Source organism: Zea mays, chromosome 9, assembly GCF_902167145.1.
Source record: "Zea mays cultivar B73 chromosome 9, Zm-B73-REFERENCE-NAM-5.0, whole genome shotgun sequence".
In the NCBI taxonomy this organism is placed as follows: Eukaryota; Viridiplantae; Streptophyta; class Magnoliopsida; order Poales; family Poaceae; genus Zea; species Zea mays.
The window spans coordinates 106,231,879-106,258,582 of NC_050104.1; the positions used below are offsets into that span (position 1 = coordinate 106,231,879).

A 26,704-nucleotide genomic window follows, 5' to 3' on the forward strand; every position below is an offset into this window, starting at 1 on the left:
GGATATGCATGGATTGTTTCTTTCTATATAACATTTTGGACCACGCTTGCACCACATGTTTTGTTTTTGCAAACTATTTTGTAAATACTTTTCAAAGTTCTTTTGCAAATAGTCAAGGGTAAATGAATAAGATTTAGCAAAGCATTTTCAAGATTTGAAATTTTCTCCCCCTGTTTCAAATGCTTTTCCTTTGACTTAAACAAAACTCCCCCTAAATAGGATCCTTCTCTTAGTGTTCAAGAGGGTTTTGATATATTTTTGAAATACTACTTTCTCCCCTTTTTTTTGAACACAATAGGAAAACCAATTGATAATATTTAACACTAAGTTTTTGAAATTGGTGGTGGTGCGGTCCTTTTGCTTTGGGCTCTTTCTTTCTCCCCCTTTGGCATGAATCGCCAAAAACGGAATCATTAGAGCCCTCTAAGTGCTATCTTCCCCTTTGGTCATAAATAAATGAGTTAAGATTATACCAAAGACGAAGTCCGGTCCTTTTGCTTTGGGCTCTTACTCTCTCCCCCAAAGACAAGGTCCTTTTCTTTGATGCTCAGCTTTTCTCCCAAGAATACGGCGAAGGATGAGTTACGTAGTGGAAGCCTTTGTCTTCGCCGAAGACTCCAATTCCCTTTCAATATACCTATGACTTGGTTTGAAATAGACTTGAAAACACATTAGTCATAGCATATGGAAGAGATATGATCAAAGGTATATAAATGAGCTATGTGTGCAATCTAGCAAAAGAAATTGCGCGAATCAAGAATATTGAGCTCATGCCTAAGTTTGGTAAAAGTTTGTTCATCAAGAGGCTTGGTAAAGATATCAGCTAATTGATCTTTAGTATTAATGTAAGAAATCTCGATATCTCCCTTTTGTTGGTGATCCCTAAGAAAATGATACCGAATGGCTATGTGCTTAGTGCGGCTATGCTCGATGGGATTGTCGGCCATTTTGATTGCACTCTCATTATCACATAGCAAAGGGACTTTGGTTAATTTGTAGCCGTAGTCCCGCAGGGTTTGCCTCATCCAAAGCAATTGCGCGCAACAATGGCCTGCGGCAATGTACTCGGCTTCGGCGGTGGAAAGAGCGACCGAATTTTGCTTCTTTGAAGCCCAAGACACCAAGGATCTTCCCAAGAACTGGCAAGTCCCCGATGTGCTCTTCCTATTGATTTTGCACCCCGCCCAATCGGCATCCGAATAACCAATCAAATCAAATGTGGATCCCCGAGGGTACCAAAGCCCGAACTTAGGAGTATAAGCCAAATATCTCAAGATTCGTTTTACGGCCGTAAGGTGAGCTTCCTTAGGGTCGACTTGGAATCTTGCACACATGCATACGGAAAGCATGATATCCGGTCGAGATGCACATAAATAGAGTAAAGAACCTATCATCGACCGATATACCTTTTGATCCACGGACTTACCTCCCGTGTCGAGGTCGAGATGCCCATTGGTTCCCATGGGTGTCTTGATGGGCTTGGCATCCTTCATCCCAAACTTGTTTAGAATGTCTTGAGTGTACTTTGTTTGGCTAATGAAGGTGCCCTCTTGGAGTTGCTTGACTTGGAATCCTAGAAAATACTTCAACTCCCCCATCATAGACATCTCGAATTTCTGTGTCATGATCCTACTAAACTCTTCACATGTAGACTCGTTAGTAGACCCAAATATAATATCATCAACATAAATTTGGCATACAAACAAGTCACTTTCAAGAGTTTTAGTAAAGAGTGTAGGATCGGCCTTTCCGACTTTGAATCCATTTGCAATAAGAAAATCTCTAAGGCATTCATACCATGCTCTTGGGGCTTGCTTGAGCCCATAAAGCGCCTTAGAGAGCTTATAGACATGATTAGGATACTCACTGTCTTCAAAGCCGGGAGGTTGCTCAACATAGACCTCTTCCTTGATTGGTCCATTGAGGAAGGCACTTTTCACGTCCATTTGATAAAGCTTAAAGCCATGGTAAGTAGCATAGGCCAATAATATGCGAATTGACTCAAGCCTAGCTACGGGTGCATAGGTTTCACCGAAATCCAAACCTTCGACTTGAGAGTATCCTTTGGCCACAAGTCGAGCTTTGTTCCTTGTCACCACACCATGCTCATCTTGTTTGTTGCGGAAGACCCATTTGGTTCCTACAACATTTTGGTTAGGACGTGGAACTAAATGCCATACCTCATTCCTCGTGAAGTTGTTGAGCTCCTCTTGCATCGCCACCACCCAATCCGAATCTTGAAGCGCTTCCTCTACCCTGTGTGGCTCAATAGAGGAAACAAACGAGTAATGTTCACAAAAATGTGCAACCCGAGATCTAGTAGTTACCCCCTTATGAATATCGCCGAGGATGGTGTCGACGGGGTGATCACGTTGGATTGCTTGGTGGACTCTTGGGTGTGGCGGCCTTTGTTCCTCATCCTCCTTGTCTTCCTCATTTGCATCTCCCCCTTGATCATTGCCATCGTCTTGAGGTGGCTCATTTGCTTGATCTTCTGTTTCATCAACTTGAGCCTCATCCTCATTTTGAGTAGGTGGAGATGCTTGCATGGACGAGGATGGTTGATCTTGTGCATTTGGAGGCTCTTCGGATTCCTTAGGACACACATCCCCAATGGACATGTTCCTTAATGCGATGCATGGAGCCTCTTCATCACCTATCTCATCAAGATCAACTTGCTCTACTTGAGAGCCGTTAGTTTCATCAAACACAACGTCACATGAGACTTCAACTAGTCCAGTGGACTTGTTAAAGACCCTATATGCCCTTGTGTTTGAGTCATAACCAAGTAAAAAGCCTTCTACAGTTTTAGGAGCAAATTTAGATTTTCTACCTCTTTTAACAAGAATAAAGCATTTGCTACCAAAAACTCTAAAATATGAAATGTTGGGCTTTTTACCGGTGAGGAGTTCATATGATGTCTTCTTGAGGATTCGGTGTAGATACAACCGGTTGATGGCGTAGCAGGCGGTGTTGACCGCCTCGGCCCAAAACCGATCCGAAGTTTTGTACTCATCAAGCATGGTCCTTGCCATGTCCAATAGAGTTCTATTCTTCCTCTCCACTACACCATTTTGTTGAGGCGTGTAGGGAGAAGAGAACTCATGCTTGATGCCCTCCTCCTCAAGGAAGCCTTCAATTTGAGAATTCATGAACTCCGTCCCGTTGTCGCTTCTTATTTTCTTGATCCTTAAGCCAAACTCATTTTGAGCCCGTCTCAATAATCCCTTTAAGGTTTCTTGGGTTTGAGATTTTTCCTGTAAAAAGAATACCCAAGTGAAGCGAGAATAATCATCCACAATAACTAGACAGTACTTACTCCCGCCGATGCTTATGTAAGCAATCGGGCCGAATAGGTCCATGTGTAGGAGCTCTAGTGGCCTGTCGGTCGTCATGATGTTCTTGTGTGGATGATGGGCACCAACTTGCTTTCCTGCTTGGCATGCGCTACAAACCCTGTTTTTCTCAAAATGAACATTTGTTAGTCCTAAAATGTGTTCTCCCTTTAGAAGCTTGTGAAGATTCTTCATCCCAACATGTGCTAGTCGGCGATGCCAGAGCGAGCCCATGTTAGTCTTAGCAATTAAGCAAGTGTCGAGTTCAGCTCTATCAAAATCTACCAAGTATAGCTGACCCTCTAACACTCCCTTAAATGCTATTGAATCATCACTTCTTCTAAAGACAGTGACACCTACATCAGTGAATAGACAGTTGTAGCCCATTTTGCATAATTGATATACAGAAAGCAAATTGTAATCTAAAGAATCTACAAGAAAAACATTGGAAATAGAATGGTCAGGAGATATAGCTATTTTACCAAGACCTTTGACCAAACCTTGATTTCCATCCCCGAATGTGATCGCTCTTTGGGAATCTTTGTTTTTCTCATAGGAGGAGAACATCCTTTTCTCCCCTGTCATATGGTTTGTGCACCCGCTGTCGAGTATCCAACTTGAGCCCCGGATGCATAGACCTACAAAACAAGTTTAGTTCTTGACTTTAGGTACCCAAATGGTTTTGGGTCCTTTGGCATTAGACACAAGAACTTTGGGTACCCAAACACAAGTCTTTGACCCCTTGTGCTTGCCCCAACATATTTGGCAACTACTTTGCCGGATTTGTTAGTCAACACATAAGATGCATCAAAAGTCTTAAATGAAATGCTATGTTCATTTGATGCATTAGGAATTTTCTTCTTAGGCAACTTAGCACGGGTTGGTTGCCTAGAGCTAGATGTCTCACTCTTATACATAAAAGCATGGTTAGAACCAGAGTGAGACTTCCTAGAATGAATTTTCCTAATTTTGTCCTCGGGATAACCGGCAGGGTATAAAATGTAACCCTCGTTATCCTGAGGCATGGGAGCCTTTCCCTTTACAAAATTAGACAATCTTTTAGGAGGGGCATTAAGTTTGACATTGTCTCCCCTTTGGAAGCCAATGCCATCCTTGATGCCAGGGCGTCTCCCACTATAGAGCATACTTCTAGCAAATTTAAAATTTTCATTTTCTAAGTTATGCTCGGCAATTTTAGCATCTAGTTTTGCTATATGATCATTTTGTTGTTTAATTAAAGCCATGTGATCATGAATAGCATCAATGTTAACATCTCTACATCTAGTACAAATAGAAGTGTGCTCAACGGTAGATGTAGAGGGTTTGCAAGAATTAAGTTCAACAATCTTAGCATGTAGAATATCATTTTTATCTCTAAGATCGGAAATTGTTACTTTGCAAACATCAAAATCTTTAGCCTTAGCAATCAACTTTTCATTTTCTAATCTAAGACTAGCAAGAGAAATGTTCAATTCTTCAATCCTAGCAAGCAAATCATCATTATTATCTCTAGGGTTGGGAATTGAAACATTGCAAACATGAGAATCAACCTTAGCTAACAAATTAGCATTTTCATTTCTAAGGTTGTCTATTGTTTCATGGCAAGTGCTTAGCTCACTAGATAATTTTTGACATTTCTCAATTTCTAGAGCATAAGCATTTTTAACCTTAACATGCTTTTTATTTTCCTTGATTAGGAAGTCCTCTTGGGTGTCCAAGAGATCATCCTTTTCATGGATGGCACTAATCAATTCATTAAGTTTTTCTTTTTGTTGCATGTTGAGGTTGGCAAAAAGAGTACGCAAATTATCTTCCTCATCACTAGCATTATCATCACTAGAGGATTCATATTTAGTGGAGGATCTAGATTTAACCTTCTTTTTGCCGTCCTTTGCCATGAGGCACTTGTGGCCGACGTTGGGAAAGAGTAGTCCCTTGGTGACGACGATGTTGGCGGCGTCCTCGTCGTCGGAGGAGTCGCTTGAGCTTTCGTCGGAGTCCCACTCCCGACAAACATGGGCATCGCCGCCCTTCTTCTTGTAGTACCTCTTCTTCTCCTTTCTTCTCCCCTTCTTGTCGTCGCCTCGGTCACTGTCACTTGATATAGGACATTTAGCAATAAAATGACCGGGCTTACCACATTTGTAGCAAACCTTCTTGGAGCGGGACTTGTAGTCTTTCCCTCTCCTTTGCTTGAGGATTTGGCGGAAGCTCTTGATGACGAGCGCCATTTCCTCATTGTCGAGCTTGGAGGCGTCTATTGGTTGTCGACTTGGTGTGGACTCCTCCTTCTTTTCTTCCGTCGCCTTGAATGCGACGGGTTGAGCTTCGGATGTGGTGGGTTCGTCAAGCTCGTTGATCTTCCTCGAGCCTTCGATCATGCACTCAAAACTTACAAAGTGCCCGATAACTTCCTCGGGGGTCATTTTAGTATATCTAGGATTACCACGAATTAATTGAACTTGAGTAGGGTTAAGGAAAATAAGAGATCTTAGAATAACCTTAACCACTTCATGGTCATCCCACTTTACGCTCCCGAGGTTGCGCACTTGGTTCACCAAGGTCTTGAGCCGGTTGTACATGTGTTGTGGCTCTTCCCCTTTGCGAAGCCGGAACCGACCGAGCTCCCCCTCGATCGTTTCCCGCTTGGTGATCTTGGTGAGCTCGTCTCCCTCGTGCGCGGTTTTGAGCACATCCCAAACCTCCTTGGCACTCTTCAACCCTTATACTTTGTTATACTCCTCTCTACTTAGTGAGGCGAGGAGTATTGTCGTCGCTTGAGAGTTGAAGTGCTCGATTTGGGCCACCTCATCCTCATCATAATCCTTATCCCCTACGGATGGTACCTGTGCACCAAACTCAACAACATCCCATATACTTTTGTGGAGTGAGGTTAGATGAAATCGCATTAAATCACTCCACCTAGCATAATCTTCACCATCAAAAGTTGGTGGTTTGCCTAATGGGACGGAAAGTAGAGGTGCATGTTTAGAAATGCGAGGATAGTGTAGGGGGATCTTACTAAACTTCTTACGCTCTTGGCGTTTAGAAGTTACGGAGGGTGCATCGGAGCCGGAGGTTGATGTTGATGAAGTGTCGGTCTCGTAGTAGACCACTTTCCTCATCCTCTTTTGCTTGTCCCCACTCCGATGCGGCTTGTGGGAAGAAGATTTTTCCTTCTTCTCTTTGTGGTGAGAAGAAGATTTCTTCTCCTTCCCTTTGTTGGAGGAGCTCTTCTTCTTCTCCCTCCTCTTGGTGCGGGACTCTTCCGATGAAGTGCTCCCGTGGCTTGTAGTGGGCTTTTCGCCGGTCTCCATTTCCTTCTTGGCGTGATCTCCCGACATCACTTCGAGCGGTTAGGCTCTAATGAAGCACCGGGCTTTGATACCAATTGATAGTCGCCTAGAGGGGGGTGAATAGGGCGAAACTGAAATTTACAAATATAATCACAACTACAAGCCGGGTTAGCGTTAGTAATAAAGAAACGAGTCCGCGAGAGAGGGCGCAAAACAAATCGCAAGCAAATGAAGAGTGTGACACGCGGATTTGTTTTACCGAGGTTCGGTTCTTGCAAACCTACTCCCCGTTGAGGAGGCCACAAAGGCCGGGTCTCTTTCAACCCTTCCCTCTCTCAAACGGTCCCTCGGACCGAGTGAGCTTCTCTTCTCAAATCAAAGCCGGGAACAAAACTTCCCCGCAAGGGCCACCACACAATTGGTGCCTCTTGCCTTGATTACAATGGAGTTTTGATCACAAGAACAAGTGAGAAAAAAACGAAGCAATCCAAGCGCAAGAGCTCAAAAAGAACACGACAAATCTCTCTCTCTAATCACTAAAGCCTTTTGTGGAATTGGAGAGGATTTGATCTCTTTTGGTGTGTCTAGAATTGAATGCTAGAGCTCTTGTAGTGGTTGAGAAGTGGAAAACTTGGATGCAATGAATGGTGGGGTGGTTGGGGTATTTATAGCCCCAACTACCAAAAGTGGCCGTTGGGAGGCTGTCTGTTCGATGGCGCACCGGACAGTCTGGTGCACACCGGACATGTCCGGTGCCCCCGCCACGTCATCAATGCCGTTGGATTCTGACCGTTGGAGTTCTGACTTGTGGGACCGCCTTGATGTCCGGTGGCGCACCGGACATGCACTGTTCACTGTCCGGTGCGCCAGTATGGGCACGCCTGACTTCTGCGCGCGCTGCGCGCGCATTAAATGCACCGCAGAGAGCCGTTGGCGCGGAGATAGCCGTTGCTCCGGAGTTGCACCGGACAGTCCGGTGCACACCGGACATGTCCGGTGAATTATAGCGGACTAGCCGTTGGCGATTCCCGAAGCTGGCGAGTTCCTGAGGCCGCTTCTCCTTGGCGCACCGGACACTGTCCGGTGTACACCGGACAGTCCGGTGAATTATAGCGCGAGTGCCTCTGGAAATTCCCGAAGGTGGCGAGTTCCTGAGGCCGCTCTTCCTTGGCGCACCGGACACTGTCCGGTGTACACCGGACAGTCCGGTGAATTATAGCGCGAGTGCCTCTGGAAATTCCCGAAGGTGACGAGTTCGAGTTGGAGTCCTCTGGTGCACCAGACATGTCCGATGGTGCACCGGACACTGTCCGGTGGCACACCGGACAGTTCGGTGCGCCAGACCAGAGGTGCCTTCGGTTGGCCCTTTGCTCCTTGGTTGAATCCAAAACTTGATCTTTTTATTGACTGAGAGTGAACCTTTTACACCTGTATAATCTACACACTTAGGCAAACTAGTTAGTCCAATTATTTGTGTTGGGCAATTCAACCACCAAAATTATTTAGGAACTAGGTGTAAGCCTAATTCCCTTTCAGTTTCTTGATTCCAAAAGGACTGAAAAAAGTTTTTTACAACTAGACTTCTTGATTTCTTGATTCCAAAAAAACTCTAGAATTTGCAGAACATATAGCTACGATAGGATTAATCTATTTTTTTTAAAAAAATACATGTCTGCCACTTCATAACTTCAGTCAATAGTTGTTTGCATTTTCCAGTTAGATGCTGCTAAGTGATACTTAGGACGGGAAACAAAATGTTGGCTAATTTAGTAGTTGGATAAAAGGTTATTGATCGATTGAGGAGTAACAAAGCATGCAAATCAGTAGTGAAGTATATCTGTCGAGCACTGATCACCAAAGTCCAGAGAACTGAATCTTTTCAAACTCATCTGGCTGGTTTGTTTTAGACAAGAGAGATGAGAGTTCCTAGGCACATAGGAACCTTCACTTTTAAGCCTTATCTATACTACTTATTGGATATGCTTAACAAGGACATCAATTCCTTCTCCATGAGAGTCAGGTCTGTGTCTGTTGCTTGTTCTCCTATAATTATTTATTGTCAATTTTCTAAGAAGCATCATAGGTCATATTTTTAGACAGCCAGGTCTGGTTGAATATTCATCATAATGCCATTACATGGATTGTCTTCACAGGAATCAGTTTTTAAAGGAAATCTTTGTATTCTCATTTTGAACTTTATATGCAGCCCCTCAAATCAACTTTGGAACCCAAATGGTCAAGGCTCAAGCCTTTGGACGGAAAGTTTAGCAAAGGTAATCGATTAAAGCGGCTTCATAGCAGTAAGTTGTTTCTCCTCCAAATTCAGCTTTTGCACAGGAAAGACCTTATGACAGGCAGGTTTAGCGCCAATGGCGACGAGGCCACAAGTTATCTTATGTCTCGCTGTTTGTTGAATGTTTAGGTTGCTTTCGAAATTGGTGAACTTTTACTATTTCGTAGTAGAAAGCATATTATGTCAAGGAAAACTGTAATTAATCAAATCTACATATTCTTTTGTTTTCTAAGCTTTATAACTTCTACAGAAAATTATTCTATTTAAATGAAAACAACCTGGTCCTTTGTTACCATCCTTTGTCACGGTTTCTATATTTTCATTGGCTACTGTGCTAGATTCTAAATGGCAACTGAGCTGAGTGAACTGGGCACTTGGTTGAATTATACTGTTTATAGTTATGTGTGAATGGCTAACTTTTCAGCCCAATATTTGCTTCTTTTGCTATAGATTATGAAGAAGACCTGTCAAGTGAGAAGCTCAGGTGGCAGTTCGTGTACATAAGCAAGCTGCCTCCGGTTGTCCTAGACTTCATCTTCATTTATTTTTGATTCCAACATAAAATGACTGTGATGCCTCCTCTCTGAAGACCTTCAGCCAGTGTTGGGTGCCCAGCTCCAGTTAATCTAATGCCTCTGTGTTCTCCGTTTTCATGTTTTACTCAAGCTTTAGAAACTTATTTAGTGACTGCATGAATTATGTCCATCTTTTATTAGGTGAACACTCAAGCTGCTGCAGATTGATTGCATCAATCCAAATAATTTAAAATACTATGTCGTTATTGTTCAGGTAAGCTTTAACATATCAATGTACCATTTAAAATTTATATATCTCATGTTTATATTGATGTAATATATATTCTTGCAGTATATGGCATGGCTTGATGCTGAAAAAAGAATTTGAGGTATATGGCTGTGCAGTGCTACGGAAATCAATATGATAAAACATAATATTTTTTGCATATCAATGTACTTCTTTGTAGCATATGCTCTGTTTTTTGCTAAATAAATTGACCAAACCACACCATGTCCAATTTAAAAAGAGTTGAACTGCTGTCGGTTTTATGTTCATCTGAAAAGTTTTGAATTTTGTGACTACCGAAAACAGTTCGAGCAAATCTTGTGTGACATGAATTTCATCAGCTTAAGTTCAAATACGGATACATATAGAGAAACATATACAGTCTGTCTGTAATGGTGATGATGGTTCTCATGCCAGATATTACAATGCTTGCTGTTAGACCTTTGCTACCATTCTCTATAGATATTCAGTTCATATGTGTAGATTGTCTAGAAGAGTACTAAAAAGACAAGAAATATGCTTTGCAATTTATCTGTATGGTTGTGATAACTGTCGTGCTTTTGATGCATTCTAACGCAATGCAATTGAGTATCTGATCTGATGTTTTTGGTTCTCTAACATTCTGCAATTTGTTCTTTGTTGACCATTGTTTTCTCTCATCTGCTCCAAGCATAAAATATCAGGTACTACTTACTATACCCTTTGAATTTGACTACTCTGCACAGACAATTAATTATCTACTGAGAAATTTTCTAAATGAAGTCCTCGCATCGGTGATGATGAAGAAAATGTGTTCCAGTTGACAACTTGTGAATGCATTAAATATATACGTGTGTATTTAGTCTTTGTACGATGGCATATCCTAATTCGCATTGCTACTGAGATGTGTGAACTGTTGGAGTTGGCAGAGCTGACCATATTTAGTTGTCATGCTGTGCTAGGCCTAAATTGTCTAATGGTGTAATTGTTGTCTGTTGGCTATTGAATCTGCCTGACAAACCTACCAATTCAAATTTAGTTATGCTATATGTTCTTTTTGTGAAATTACAAATCCGCATTGTTACAACATCTGAAATCCTAATATTTATTAGGTCTCTTCATTCCCTTTTCAGATTTAATTAACCTCTGATTGGATTCGGAGCTATACACTGACAGCCATATTGATTTGATTTCTCGGTACACAGGGGAACTACAACATTTGGTGTGAGTCGTACTACTTCGGGTTTTGGATCTTCAAGCTCACCTTCATTTGGCACATCAATTAGCGTGTTCAGTTTTGGTTCTTCACCATCTTTTGGACAAACAACAGTTTCTTCTGGAAGCACTCCCTTTGGAATAACTCCCTCACCCTTTGGTGCAGCAATTCCTGCATTTGGTACCTTTTCCCATTTTATTGTAGATCTCCCTTTTCAACTATTTTTACACTGGCTAGCTCATCTATTTTTACCTGTTAGACTAATTGTTTGTTCCCTTTGAGTTTCAGGCTCACAGACAGCATCACCAGCTTTTGCACAACTGCAATTTGCTAATCAAGCTGGAGGAACCAGAATAAAACCTTATTCTCAAACACCAGATGCTGACAGTGAGCTTAATTGATCTTGCGCATTTCAATTTGATAATGTTGTGATTGAATAGAGCAACCAGCATCCTTGCATTGGGATAGGATAATAAGAAAGATTTGGGAGATCTGCTTTAGGAAATACCTTGTTTTTTAATACAATTACGTTTTGCTCTCTCACAAGTATAGACAAGTGCAGTCTTGAATTCCATCCTAAACTACTTTCAATTCCTTGGAGATTGTGCTCCATATATTATAGAATAGCTCTCTGCCAATGATGTAATCACTCTACCTATTTCTTTTACATTTGTATATGCTAAGCTGCATTTCTCTACTCCTAAAAAAGATCTGACTTATTTTGACTATCGATAACCACATCATTTTGCTCCTATTTTTTGGAAAATTCAGGAGGGAGACGAAGGGCGAGCTTAGTGATCTAGAGTCGGATCTGGTGGTGAAGGAGATTGGCAACGCTGGCTGCAGAGCTGATCGTGCCACCAACACAAGAGATCTAGGAGTTCTTCATCATCACTGACGCGGTCCAGGGGTCTTCAACCAAGAGTCGGGTCTGCGCCGCCTCAACTTCCGCGGCTACTACGTGGTGGGCCTGGAGAAAGTCGGCGAGCTCATCACCGTGGGCACGCTGCGGGTGTTTGGGAACCAGGTGGCGGAGCTGCCTCTGGTGGGCACTCGCTTCGCGCACCGGCGGCAGGGGATGTGCCGCCTCCTCGTGACGGAGCTGGAGAAGATGCTCCGTCAGGTGGGCGTCCGCAGGCTGGTGCTGCCCGCCGTGCCGGAGCTGCTGCCCATGTGGACCGCCTCCCTGGGCTTCCACGCCATGACCCGCTCGGACGTGATGGAGATGGCCGTAGAGCACGCCATCCTGAGCTTCAAGGGAACCACCATGTGCCAAAAGACTCTGCTTGCTTAGCTTCATTTTTCGATTGGGATCAGCTGGTCCTGTAGGATGGAGTCACCCCTAACAACTCCCAGACTTAGGCTTACCGTTGTTGTGCTGTTTCTTATATGTCATGTACTCGCTATTTTTGTAAATGGTGATGATAACCGTTGGCAGTATTGACATCAACACTACGCCCATGTCTTGTGTCCTGTGCAGATACACTTTGTCCTTTAAATCTAACTATGTGTATAGGTACGTTTTCTATATATCAAATAGGCAGATATTACTTAAATGAGATATTTATTTAAACACGATCTAAACTCATAAATTAGTTGAGTGTGAATGACGAGATATATGATGTGGGGTTAGACAAGATGGAGTTTCTTCTCTTGCTTTTTTTCAGGCTCACGAGATCAAGGATGGTGAGAAAAGAGGTATTAAACTATAAATGATCAAATGGGTTGTGTCTAGCGGGCTAACCTAAGGCACGACTCATTTAAAGGCTTGTTCGTTTATTCCTATCTCATATGAATTAGATGGAATTGAAAAAAATATGAAAGATTTTGATTTACTTGGAATTTAAAACCACCCAGTCCATATGGTTGAGCAAAATGAACAAGCCTTAATTTCATTGTTACCAAACCGGCCCTTATTGTCTAGACTGGGAAATTTTTATTATATCATATCTATAATTACCAAAGCTAAATATACACGACATGGATTTATAATCGGCATGTATAACGATGATAATACAGAATCCAGTTTCAAAATGTATCAGTTTTTGGTGCAAAACACCAGCATATTTTCTCTTCTATGTCTACAATTCGATCTGCATCTGCTTGCGCCTACTGTTTCAAGCGAGATTTTAGGTGAGGATTTTGTTCTCATGCTCTTTTATTTGTGTTGTAGAAGAAGTTGATGAGGAATATGCTAAGAGGATGCCTGAGACAAGCCAAGTTCAAAACGAGTGTCCATATATATAGAGAGTACAAAGGAAAAATCCCTATATATTAAATGATTGGAACTAGCTAGGCATCTATTTATACACTATTGATTAGTTTATTTGAAATAATATCCAACACATTTGCACCCGTTTTTTGTGTGAATTTGCGTAACACTATTTTGCTGCCAATATAAGCTTCAGTGGAATTTTATTGTGCAAGAATTTATATCATCAATATAATATTAATGTTACGGTGATATTTTTGTACACAGATTCTATATATCATAGTGATGTTTATCGTTCTGTATCTATATTTTATACTAACTTTTAACTTCTGTGGCAACGTACGGGCTATGTTTTCAAGCAAAGTTGGAGCCTGGGACTCAAATTTCATTGGCTTCAAGAGAAAATTACTGATCTCACTGGGGAAACCCCTGTTGCTGTAAACCCTGCACTTGTGGGTCATCATCTGTTTTTGTTTTGGTCTTTCCGTCATTCAGGCAGCACCGGTAATCAGCTTGGTCGTGGCTGATCACTCGTGCTGTGCATGTAGGAAGTAGTGAGCATGTTTAGTTTCAGTAGTGGGCCGGCCACACAACCCAGACGTGGGGATGGACGCGTTAGTAGGCGGGTTATGTGGCTGGCATCTTGCATTCAGGTGCTGTTTGGTTCCTTGTGAGGAGCGGTAATGTTAACGTAAATGCAAAACCCCGCTAGCTGTTCCGGTTCAACGGGTACCAGGTTTTGTTTGGTAATTGCGCGTGGTTGCTTCTGGTAGAGATGGGACAGTAAGCGGGTGCATATGCGATGGGAAGACGCCAGGATGAGAGCGGTATCATCATTCTGAAGGTCTATATCTGATAGCGCGTGAATTGATGCCGTTCGAACCGAACCAAACGAGAAGCAAGGTGATTGGGTCCCGCTGTGAACCGTTGACGGATGAAAATACGCGAACCAAACAACACCTCAGTTGTAACTAGGTAGGTGCCCGTGCGATGCCACGGAACATAAATTGCGAACCTCCAATGGACTTCATTTGAGACAAGTGATGCCCAAGAAAATGGGGGTAAACTGACACAGCTATCACTTGCATTACTTGCCCTATGCGTGGAAGAATCTGACACAGCTATCACCCATGAAGATTTCCGGTTAACTTGTGGAACCGGACTTCATTTGAGACAAGACAACAATACCAGTGTTGAGCTTGCCACTCGGCCATGGCACACACGAGAACACAGGATTATCAAGTAAGAACTGAACAGAATGCACTAATACAAAAGGCTGGCTTGCGTTCGCTTCCTTGCTCCACAGGAAGCATAGCTGATATACAAATCGAGAACACTGGTATATGTAAAACTTCTCGATTTGCCACATAGTTTATCGTGGTTTTATACGTTCCTGTTGCAACGCACGGGCACTCTCCTAGTAAAATAAAATGAAGCGACTAAAAATTAATCCCTATAAACCAGACACCCCTTACATGGTGAAGTCTAATTAATGAACGCATGACTTTGATATCAATTAAAATGACCAAGATGCCAAAGAGCAAACGGTGAATTAGGCTAATTTACTTTTTTTACAACAATCAAAACCTATTACTTAGCCCGCTTGACCTATCCTACGCATAAAGTTTTGCAACCTATTTTCTATCCTATATTAGCATGGCAATACTAAGAATGTAAGACTTGAAAGTAATTGCACAAATATAAATGTTTAAATTAAAGAGAGGATTAGAACATACCGTTGCCCATTAAAGGATCAAGTGCTCTCCCTTGATACGTACAAGGATCAAGTGCTCTCTACAGATTGATTGTTTGTCACTCTGGTGCAGTGAATCTCCACAACCGTTCACATGTCACGGCATGAGTTAGGTCAATCATAAGCACCACCTAGTGATCACCAAACTTCTAATCACCACCAAGCCATCTAAGTGATGTTGGTCACCATGAGTAACAAACACAAACTCACACTTGTCCCAACCAATCCTAATAAGACTAGTGGATGCACACTTGGTCCTCTCCAAGCATTAATGGAGTGCTTAATCTTGCATTTAGCAAATCTCAATGGCCCAATCACTCCACTAAGCTTGAGCTCCTTTCCCTTCAATGAGTGTATTCAGCTATTCAAAGTGGCAACAAGGCCTCCTTAAATGAGATGGAAGTGTAGAAATACACCCCACACAAGAAAATATTTGAAATTGCTCCACTACATAGAATCTAACACCACTAGATCATTTGATGACCCACTAAACCCAACATTGGACTAATTCGGTGGATGTCCATTGACTAGTTTCCGACTAGTCTAGCGCAAACCTCCCTATATTGCATAGTCTGGTGCCACCCATCGGGCCAATCTAGATGCTAATTGCCCTCTCTAGAACCTTGTTGTTTGTCACCAAATAACACAGTTAGCATCACCAAACTAATATAGTGACACCCAGACCTCAGCATTAGAAACCCTGACCTCTGCTTCTATAGCGCTTAATCAGGTAACCCAATGGATTAATCTTATGACCACGTCGCAACAAAACCAAGCAAGTGAATGTAGTGCTTAATCTGGTGACCTTGACACACCACCTGATTAATATGGTCATACACCAAAGTGCCCATTCACTTCCAATTAAGCCAATTGTGTGAATGGCACTACTTCACTTTGATTCTTGGGATTATTCTGAGTACCTAGTGTTAAATGTTACAAGTATGCATCACACTAACTCAGTATACTCAGCTAGGTCAAGCTACTAGTTCATACCTCCCTTTATATTATGACCAAAGTAAAAACAAAGTTCTAAACTATTCTAAGTGTCTTAGAACTAGCCCACCTTTAACCTGCCGTCCATCCTTTGGATACCGAAATGAATTCCATTGATAGAAGCATAAAAACTATTGATTGCCTAAAAATCACCATTATCATGACCTAACTCATAATACCTCCGCAAAACACTTGTTAGTCATAATAATCTATGTAGTCATAAATCACCAAAACCCAACTAGGGGTCTAAAGAAAGGGGCTATGCATGCTTTTACGAACCAAGTCCACAAGTTGTACATAATAGATATGAAATAAGTGCGAGTACAACAAGTGAAGCTTGTTTAACATAAGATATAGAGAAAGTACAATAAATAAGGAACAACTAGGTGATATGATATATTATCAAGTAGAGAACACACACATGTCATATAAGTCAATCATGCAAACACATATAATAAAATGCGTAAAGTAAACAATTTGAATCAATGAGATTTTTAGTGATACATATTTTTGTGAAAAGTGTATATGAAATGTGAGACCCCTCATTTTTTGATTCAAAAAATATGCAACATATTGCTCCAAAAGAATGAGAACTCAATATTTGTTTCAAATTTTATTTGAACTTCCTTGAGTATAGGATGTCATACTACAAAGAGGATTCAAGATTTTATTACATACATGTGTCCTAAGTGCTTAAAAGATCAAATATAGATTTCCTAGATACCCCCAAATCCTATCTATTTATTTTTGTCTCAGCCTAAAATATATTTCTCAACAAAAAATCATTTTCCCTTACTAAAAATTCCAAAAGGGATACCTAAAGAGAATTTAAGAGATCAGCCACCCCAAATTTCTAGCCATCCCCTCTCTGGTGATAAAATAGAGCTCAATTGGAAATTCGAGGTGCCCTAACTAGAATTTCTAGGCTACTATTCATAGTTAGGGTTTTGACTAGTACACACGCTGCTCCCCTTGCCAGCCCCCACTGTAATAATTCTAGGCCCTATGCTAAAATTTCTGATGTAGGGGCATCAACTGCAGAAAGGTCAGTAGGTGTTGTAGCCACCTATTTTGGTTAGCCAACCCTCTCTCTCTTATTCATTTATTCCACCAACATTTGGACAATGTTTGGATCTCTCTCTCTCTCAAGCTTCCATACTTTCTCTCGTTATCGCTAAGGTTTCCATAATTGGAGTGAGATTGGTGTGAACTCTTTGTTGGATTTGACCTCGAGAGTAATTAAGATCCATCTCTTGAGCACTTGTGGCACCTACCATGATTTGGTTTTTGTTCTGTTACTTTTGAGTTCGCCTATCTAGATAGGTGTTGCCTGGTTACGCCCTTGGCTCATGCTTGTAAAGGGCACATGAGAAGTTTGTATTATCCATTTGTTACAGTAAAAATGCCCGAGAGCACCTAGAGGGGGGGGGGGGTTGAATAGGTGATCCTGCAAAATAGCTTCAAAACACACAAACTTGGTCTAATAATTGAGTTAGAGTAAACTATATCCAAGTTTGAATGGACAATATGATAATAAAGTTCCCTTCACTTGATTGCTCTTCCAAGATATGAAAGATTCTAAGAGCAATATTACAAGTGAGATGAAAGAACTTAGGAAGAAGGAAAAATCACAATAAAGTAAATGAGACAAGAGACACAACGATTTTTATCCCATGGTTCAGCCAAAGCCTACCTCTACGTTGTAGTGTCCTCTTTTGGACAAGGGTTGCAATCAACCACTCTCAAGTGATCACCTTATCAACTTGAGTGCCACAGTTTCTTCCTTATATCAAGTATCCATGTTTGTGAGGAATCTCCACAACTTGGAGTCTCTCACAGTCTTACAAATGATCAAAATCACAACTCAGTATAAGGGTGAGAGAAAGAATACGCACACAAGAGCAAATCACAACAACACATTAGAAACACAAAGAAATGAGCGCAAGAACATTGTATTACAATAACAACACAAAACCGACGCTCAGATCTCAATAAAAGCACTAGAATGCATGGTCGTAGAGTTTTGGAATGTTGGTATGCTCTTGAGATGCTTGGGTACTGGCTGGAGGTGCCTAGGGGTCGCTTTTATAGCCCCAAGCGGCCTAGGAGCCGTTGCCATCCGGAGCATGGGAAACTTTGTTGGAACGTGCAAGCCCTCTACTTGGCGCACCAATTGTCGGTGTTTCGAACCTCGCTCCGATAAGTAAATTTATTTTTGTATGTTCTGGGCTCCGTACGGTGTGCGCGGTGGGCGCAAGATTTATAATGGTTTAGGCATAACATCACTACTTCTAGTCATTGGCGGCTTGCGCCACTGGCACCATTGATGACCAAAGCTCGTAGTAGGGGTTACAAGCAGGCGAGAGAGGGAGGAGAGGATCTTGAGTCTCTTATAGCGGTGGAGGTGGATCTAATGGTTACAAACTGGAGTCCTAGCTAAGTCTTGGCTTGGCGGCGGGGCTCCAACCTTTGGGTCCTTGTCGATGCGTACTCCTCCTGTTTGTCGATCTTTCTAGGTGTCTTCTCGTCTGGGGTCTGTGTGTTCGGGGATCCAGGTTTCTGAGGGCTCGAGCCCCCCTTTCTTGGACTGGTCTCCTCCTTTTATAGGCCAAGGAGGGGGATCGACCAGTGGTGTCTTCCTTAAGAAGGAGCCACCGGGCGACGGTAAAACCAAGCATTCTACCAAGGGGTAAAGACACACATGCTTCTGGGCCCTGGGTCGCCTGACTGTCTTGTCTTCTTTATGATAGACGACGTCGGAAGCATGGGGGCCGAGTGCCATCATTTGGGCTATGCCGATCCCTAGCCTTTGTAGCTTGGGGCTTGACGCGGCTCGTCGTGTTGTGCATGTTAGCGGTTCGCGCACTCGGGCCTAATCCCGGTAGGTCATGAGTGTGATGCAGGCCAGGGGGTGCACAGGCCATAATAAGCCGCAGTACGAGGGGTTCATAGGTCATGAGTGCTCTATGGTCCGAGGGTCTTGTAGGCTTATGAGTGCGAGACGGACTGGCGCCTTCGCTGTGGCTCAACACCAGGTGCAGTTAATACGGTCGGTCACTTAAGACGGGCCAGTCTCGAACCAGACGAGGGATCCACTCGAGTGGTTTTTCCTCGGCACTCTCGGCCCCCTGTCAGGCTCCGCCACACCCGACCCCGGGCCCGGTGCCGCGGGGTTCGTCCGAGGGCGGGTGCTTTCGGGTAAGCATTTGCCTTCTCCTCCTGCAGACCAACGGGGCCCAGTTGCCAGAGGCTTTTCCTAGCGCACTTAATGACCGATGGGTCCCAGGGACCGACGATCTTATCCTCGATAGAGCCCATCATTAGATGTGTCTGCTTCCATTAATATTTTAGTCAGTCTTGCAAAACTATTTATGTGATAGTAAAATATGCCAAAACGGGGTCACCACCTCCTAGGGAGGAGGATGCCATCCCCAACTCACACCCCCACATTTAGTTATTTATAGCAGATTTTCCCTCCTTGAGTTTAGTCCCATTTTTCCAAACTAGCCGTCACTTATTCCTGTGACCTACTCTCACCATGAGTCCCACATGTTTGGAGCGCATGGCCAATGCTAGCTTGGTGGCGTCACACCTTGTGTGGCTTTAGAAGCAGCAGCTTGGTGAGCATGGTGTGGAGACTGTGAACGAAGCAAGGTACAAGAGCCATTATTATATATTGGCTTGTTCCTTATATACAGTGAGAAGTAGAGAAGAAGAAATTGGTATTTGAAGCACTATGAAAAATTAGTCATTTCTTGGTGGGCCTAATGACACTAGAAACACAGAAAATGGCATGATTGAGGGCATCGAATTGTAATTCAATGTTTTAAAATAGACAAATAATGATGTTTTTTCTTCCTTGTATAGTGAATAGAAATTGGGAAGAAAGAGGTATTTGAGGCAATATGAAAATTCAGTCATTTGCCTCTTTGGTCCCACTATCAGTAAAGACATAGAAAATGGTATGATTGAGGTAGACATTGAATTGTAATTCGATGTTTCAAAATAGACAAATAGTAGTGTTTTTTCTTCAAACCTTGACATTTTATAATGACATAGTTCAACACTTGTTCATCTAGCTGTGGTGCTTAGCCATCCGTCCGTATACACGACACATGTACTAGATAGTTGGACAGATCGGCTGTTAAAGAAGAGAAACAAAACAATTTGCCATGGAGCGCAAGAGTGTCTCTTTCCCCCTCCATCCATCTGATGGGATCAAGTCTACTTAGTCCCGTAGCCAGAATCAAGTCTGCTAATCTAACACATTAACTTAAACCAAGAGGGAAATGGATCTATCTGCTTGAGGATGACATGACACCTAACCTTGATAGCGGGCCGAACAAAACAAACTCGTCTTGTAAGATAAACCCACTGAATAATTCGATATATACGAACTAATTTAAACAGAAAAAAAGGACCTTTGTATTCTCATTTGTATGTTTTGGGTTTAATATAGCTCTTGAACTTATTCTACCCACGCAAGTAGATCCAATGGATGGAGCCAATTTGGACTCATTCTTCTATCGGATAGGGCTTTTTTTTATAGAAGAATTGAACCAAATCCACCCTCTGAAATGTCAATATGTGAAAAGATATATATGGAACAAGTACAAGTGTAAAACCGCTCAAAAACTATTCGATTGCATAGACTTGATCACACCCCTTAATAAATTTCTTTATGAAGTCTGAAGATATGTTGCTTTTTCCAACTTTTCAATGGCCACTGGCTCCGTCCCTTCTATTTCTTGCACAACCACTCCTCCATCCCCAAGCCAAAAGTCATCCGCAACCTTCTGGTCAGAAGAAAGGCCACACAAGCTGAGTTTGAGCAGGAAGCAGGAAAGGAGGGGAACACAGGCGGCTGCTACTGATCAGCTTCTTTTTGTTTATCTCCATTCATCGATCATATATAGCAACCTTGTTCTTGTTGTTGTGAAGAAGAAGAAGAAGAAGGAGCGGAAGAAGAAAAAAAAAAGATAGGAGACTGCTTTTGTTGGTCAGGTGGGATGTTTCGCTCCATTTCAAGATGTGTCAATTCTGTATGAAGTGGTCAAGAAGCAAGCATATTCAGAGCTGAGTTCTTTCTTCAAGAAATCGTCTGAATGGCTTATCCATCCACCTCCGGGATGGTCCAAGCTTCTTCATCCCTCCATGGCAGCATGTAAGTTAACCCATCCATTTATTAGCTTAACTTCCTTGGTTTCGCCTTATGTCAAAATTGACTTGCACCGTATGAGTTACTTTTTTCATCACTTCTATACAACTGATGATTTTCCCTTGAGAATTCTGTTATCTGGCCATCATCATGATTATATTAGCAGAAGTTTACTATGGCTGATAGAAGATCCGGTCCCTTTTGCCTCCCGGCCCTATGGTCTTTATTTCATCATGCGATGATTTTTTTTTTCTTTCAAGTTAGCTAGTTGCCTAGTTCAAATCGATTGCTATCAAATCAATCTGACCATCAATTAATAAGCTTTACCTCCCCTCTCACGCTTCTTCTTAGTTCTTCCTGTTGGAGAGCAACCGATTATTCTTTGATGATATGCTATATTCCCAAACAAATAATTGATGCCCTCAGGCCTCAGCTGGGTGAACAACCTACAGTAGGAAAGTGGATTAGTTCATCCGATCCTGTCGATGCAATCTATATACTATCTTCGACCTACTTACTTCCTTAATCTACTGAATCTAGCTAAACTTGCGGGACCGTACCAACTACTCATCATCAGTAGAAAACGAGAGCAGTTGTGATATCCTGTCGCGTTTGTGAAAGTGCAGGAGAAGGGATCCCGAAGGATATGACATGTCGTCGGATCTGGACCAAGCCCTACTCCTCTACTTCGATGGTCAGCAAGCCAAGACATCAGTTCAAGTTCAAGAACAACAACCGCGTAAGCTTGTTTTCTGCAGGAAGAAAGTTCATTATATATTCTGACAAATGCTTGGTCACTTTTCACAATACGCCTGTATATATATATGCTGAAGGAATAACATATATGACATTGCCAAATAAAATTATATTAGGTGCCAAAATTAATGTGTTGGCAAACTTGTCCGCCGTATATAATAAGTGTTCTGATATGACTGACCGGTTTAAATTTGCAGCTTTTTCCAAAAGTGCAAACCAAATAATGGTGTTCAGCACAGTGTCTTCGTTTTCCAATCCGCTTAGCTAGCCTTTATCGATCGTTGGCAGATAATCTCAATGCATGTGTTTCATTTCCTCAGTTTGATCCCAAACTTCTTCGTTTGCCGGCCATCACAGTTTCTCAGAATATTTCTAGCTACCGAGTACCAACTGTGGCTAGTTGTTGGAGTAGAGTGACACGTACGTAACGAACACTAATCTATATAGTTTCAACATGTCATGCTAAAATTAGCTAGGCAACTGATGAACAATTATTTGTTCAACGTACGCTTTTTCCCACCACTTCTGACACTAGCTACCACATTTTACAACTCCTACTTTTCCCTCTGTGTTACCGATATACACTAGCAGAAAAGAGATTAAATCCTAGGATGGGATTTCATTTTTACAGACAGATTCGGAAAAACGTCAGTGAACAATGTGTTCAGAACCGTCTGTATAAAGCTTCTGTGTACTAATGATAGTTCACCACTTAATTACCGCTGCGTTAGCGTGTGTGAAATGCATGAGAACAAGACACAGATAGATCTGGGGATCATTTTCGCACACGCATGGAAAATCAACCATGTTAGGAAACACAACAGTACGTATATGTGCAAAAGTCATGATGTTTGCAGGACTTGTTTCATGCGTGCAGAGACTCTCAACATCTTCCCCTCCCAGCCAATGCACATCGGCCCATCCCCAAAGGTACGTACGTCGCTCGATCGTATCCTTTCAACATCTAACGACGACACATGCATGCCTCTCGATCCGTTCCAAGCCAAGCTATGCACTTCATTATTCCTCTCTTCCTATATACATGCAGGGCTCCATGGCTTCTTCTTCAGCTCCCGCAGCAGCAACACAGGTCGCTGGCCCTTCCAAGAACCCGCAGGCGCCGTCGTCGTTGAAGGTGGGAGGCGGGCCGCCGCCGCTCGCCGCCGGTAAGAGCTCCAAGGCAGCAATCAAGGTATCTACGCAGTCCGATTGATCGATCTCTTTGCTTCTGTCGCCTACGCCTCGATCATGTCATGTGTAGCGTGTATATATAGCACATGTAATGCTTTGTGATATGCGAACCACACAACCAGAGAGAAGGTAGCGGCAGCGGCAAGCATCATGGCGCCGCCGCGGGAGCTTCGAGCACGGCGGACCAGGAGGCCGGGCCCCGGACGCCGGACCCAAAGACCCTGCGGCGGCTCGCGCAGAATAGGGAGGCCGCCAGGAAGAGCAGGTTGAGGAAGAAGGTAATAATAATAGTTACTGTATTATTGCAATTTACCTACACTGATGACAACGAAGGCGACGACGACGACGACTTTTACCCTTACACTACTACCTAAGAAGCTAGTCACAAGCAATAGTGATTTTTTTTAATAAAAAAAAATAGCGCACAAGTCAACGGCCCTCAAAAACATGAGGAGAAAAAGTCTCGCAAGAAAGCGCAATTGACAAACTAAGAGGCGATGGGGATTGGGGAGTAGACTGGAGGACACATATGTTTATAGGGTGTGTGGTAAGTTAACCTACTACCTAGTTAAGAAAATAGCTGTCGGTTTAGACACATGCATGCATGCATGTTTATCAATTTCTGAAAGTTCCGTTTCTTTATTTATCTTCTTAGGAGGGAAGAAGATGTGGGTTGCGGGCAATTAAATAATTAATACGTATAACGTTGATATAGAAGCAACTACTTAGTTTCATCTTATGTCTCAGCTCGCTTGTCGTTGCGTGTGTGAAATAAACAGGCTTATATCCAGCAGCTAGAGACAGGCAGGATCAGGCTGGCACAGCTAGAGCAGGAGATGCAGATGGCAAGAACTCATCAGGTAATATATAAAGCGATGGATGACGATGATGACGAACTGGTGGTGAACCCATAATTTTTACAACAATTTATTTGATATATCTATCTCGAGGCGCGCACGTGTACGTTGTTGCCAACTGCATGTTAGAATTAATTAATGACAGGGGATAGGATATCCTATAATTATAATGTTCCCTGAAGAAATCATTTTCTGAACTGTCAAAAGGATAATTATGCATGCTTCTTCATTTCTTCATGCATGTAGGGTGCACTATGGGGTGCAGGAACTCTAAGCCCAGGTTTGTCGTTTCTGCCTTGTCGTTGACACTGCCCACTGATGACACAGCTCATCCAGCAAATATAATGCATCGATCTGGACCTCTCATGGAAATGCATGCAGACGCGGCGCTGTTCAACCTGGAGTACGAGCGGTGGCTGGGGGAGCACAGCAAGGTGGTGGCCCGTCTGCGGGCCGCCGCGGAGGAGCACCGGCCGGACGTCGAGCTGCGGGCGTACGTGGACGAGGCCGCCGCGCACTACGGCGCGCTGATGGGCCACAAGGCCCGGCTCGCCGCCGCCGACCCGCTCCACCTCCTCTCCGGCCTGTGGAAGGGCGCCGCCGAGCGCTGCTTCCTCTGGATCGGCGGCTTCCGCGCCTCCGACCTCGTCAAGGTAAATGAATCTACTGCTCATTTGCCGGTACGTAGCTGTTGTCACTGACATGTGTACGTGTGACCGTGCTGTGCGCACGTCAGCCTGACCAGACCAAAATATGTCAAATACATATACGATGCAGAGTTGATCGAAGGCACGCGTATTAATTATTGGTCCAGGGATTAGGTGCTGTGGATTAGCAGGGCAAGTGTAGTATAGTAAGGAGGTAGCAGGTAGGACGTCACAGGATTAGCTAGCTGAGAACACTTTTCGCAAGAGAAAGCTCCGGTCCGTGTCCAGAGAGAAGTCGTTGTTGTGTGCTATAGTAGTAAGCCGCTAGCTACACGCCGCCCGCGTACGTACACAATGGGTGTCACGTCAGCGAGTCTCCGTCTACAGCAAACAGCATATGCATCAGTCGCACGGCGGCCGGCAGGGGAGTAGGTGGCGGAGGTGACCGACCAGCTTCATTGCCGCGCGCCGGCCCGCCGGTGTTGTCACGCACACGCTCCTGCCTCCAGCTCGGTCGATCTATGGACACTGCACGTCGCGTCAGGCGCGACGACGACGACGGCGATCGATCGATCCATCCATCCGTGTGCGTGTGAGCTCGCTAGCTGCTAGGCTCAGAGTCCCAGACTACGTACGGCAACGTCTTCGTCGTCGTTCTACTCCCTCTCCCTCTCGCTCTGTCGCTGTCGAGACGTCGATAAATGATCTCGTACCGTGCTTTGGATTAATATGGAACGCTAGGACTATTGCAGCTTTTGTTTGTTTGTTCGTAGGATAGGATCAATCGATCATCTTATTTTTCATGCTGGCTACCTGCATGCTCCTGCTTGAACCCTTTCGCCCCCCTCCCCCGCAGGTCGTGGTCCGGCACGTGGAGCCGCTGGCGGAGCAGCAGGCGGCGGGGGCGCGCGACGTGGAGCAGGCGGCGCGGCGGACAGAGGAGGCGCTCGACGCCGAGCTGGAGGCGCTGCTGCGGTCGCTCTCCGAGGTCGTGTCCTCGGACGTGCAGCCGCCGGGGCCGGGGATGATGTACGGCGGCGGCGGCCAGCTCTACCACCCGGCCGACGTGGCCGGCTACATGGGGATGGGCCACATGCACGTCGCCCTCGCCATGGACAAGGTGGCCTCGCTCGGAACCATCCTCAGACAGGTACGTATATGCATGCATGCATGGTGACCACATGCATCGTCTGTCTGTCTGTCCGTCTTCTCTTCCTTCAGTTCATTATTGTACGTAATTTCCAGCCAAGCTAGCTAGCTAGCCATGCATGCACGCGTTGCTCCCTAGCTCATCGCTAGTTCGTTATAACGCATGCTTGCATGCAGGCAGACGAGCTGAGGATGCAGGCGTTGCACGCGCTCCGGCAGATCCTGACGGCGAGGCAGGCGGCGCGCTGCTTCGTCGCCGCCGATGACTACTTCTGCCGCCTCCGGACGCTCAGCGCGCTCTGGACCACCAGCCGGACGGCCCAGCTGGCTAGAGGCCCGGCCGGGTAGACATATCTCTACGGCGGCATGCATGGACGATATGGAATACGTACACGTACATACGCGGCCGGCTAGGTACTAGCTTAGCTATGACGTATAGCAACGTAGAAAGCGTTAAACTACACATCATGCAAATGTACGTACCCATGATATATATATAGAGATAGATAGACACAAAATATCGTATAGAAGTGCTCCGGTGGTGGTTCTCTTTTCAAAGTTGCAACAATTTCAAAGCAGATTAGTGAGGTACCTTCCATATGTATATGTGTGTTTGAACTTTGAAGGGAGAACCGTCGCTTGTGAATGAAAACGATTGTGATATTCATATACTTGTTGACTTTGTTTACATCGGAAAGTTTCGGTGGTGATGAGATGACATGTCGGATCGGACCATAAAGATTCTCACCAACATCAAAATGGCTAATAACATGGAAATTACTTAAGTGGCCCTTCTAGATATAGCTAGCAAGACGGCTGGGCAAATTAAAGGAGCTGCGACTGCGACGATGAAGGCCGGCCGGAGGTGGGCTCCCACCCGCGCCGGGGCGGAGCTTGCTGTCGCGTCGGACGGGAACCCCACGTTGGCGGCCATCGCGGGGCTGGATAGGACGGCGGCGTGCACGGTCCATCTCGCAAGCAGGGGGCCGGCGTGCTGAAGAAGACTGCCGGGCGGGAGGAAGGCCGCTGTCGAATTCTGTTGGACATGGCTTGTGAGGGTCGACGGCG

General features: G+C 44.0%; 1 protein-coding gene across 2 annotated transcripts; it reads left to right on the forward strand.

Moving 5' to 3' along the window:
- The first annotated feature begins 20,509 nt into the window (after positions 1-20,509).
- Positions 20,510-26,324, forward strand: LOC100279873 (uncharacterized). Of its 2 annotated transcripts, none has more exons than XM_020543624.2 (10): positions 20,510-21,042; positions 21,658-21,775; positions 22,670-22,722; positions 22,841-22,984; positions 23,106-23,261; positions 23,763-23,843; positions 24,087-24,120; positions 24,222-24,493; positions 25,344-25,637; positions 25,814-26,324. In XM_020543624.2, exons 2-10 carry the CDS (start codon positions 21,688-21,690, stop codon positions 25,982-25,984), a joined length of 1,293 nt encoding a protein of 430 aa, XP_020399213.1. In that variant the 5' UTR covers positions 20,510-21,042; positions 21,658-21,687; the 3' UTR covers positions 25,985-26,324.
- Positions 26,325-26,704: the final 380 nt, after the last annotated feature.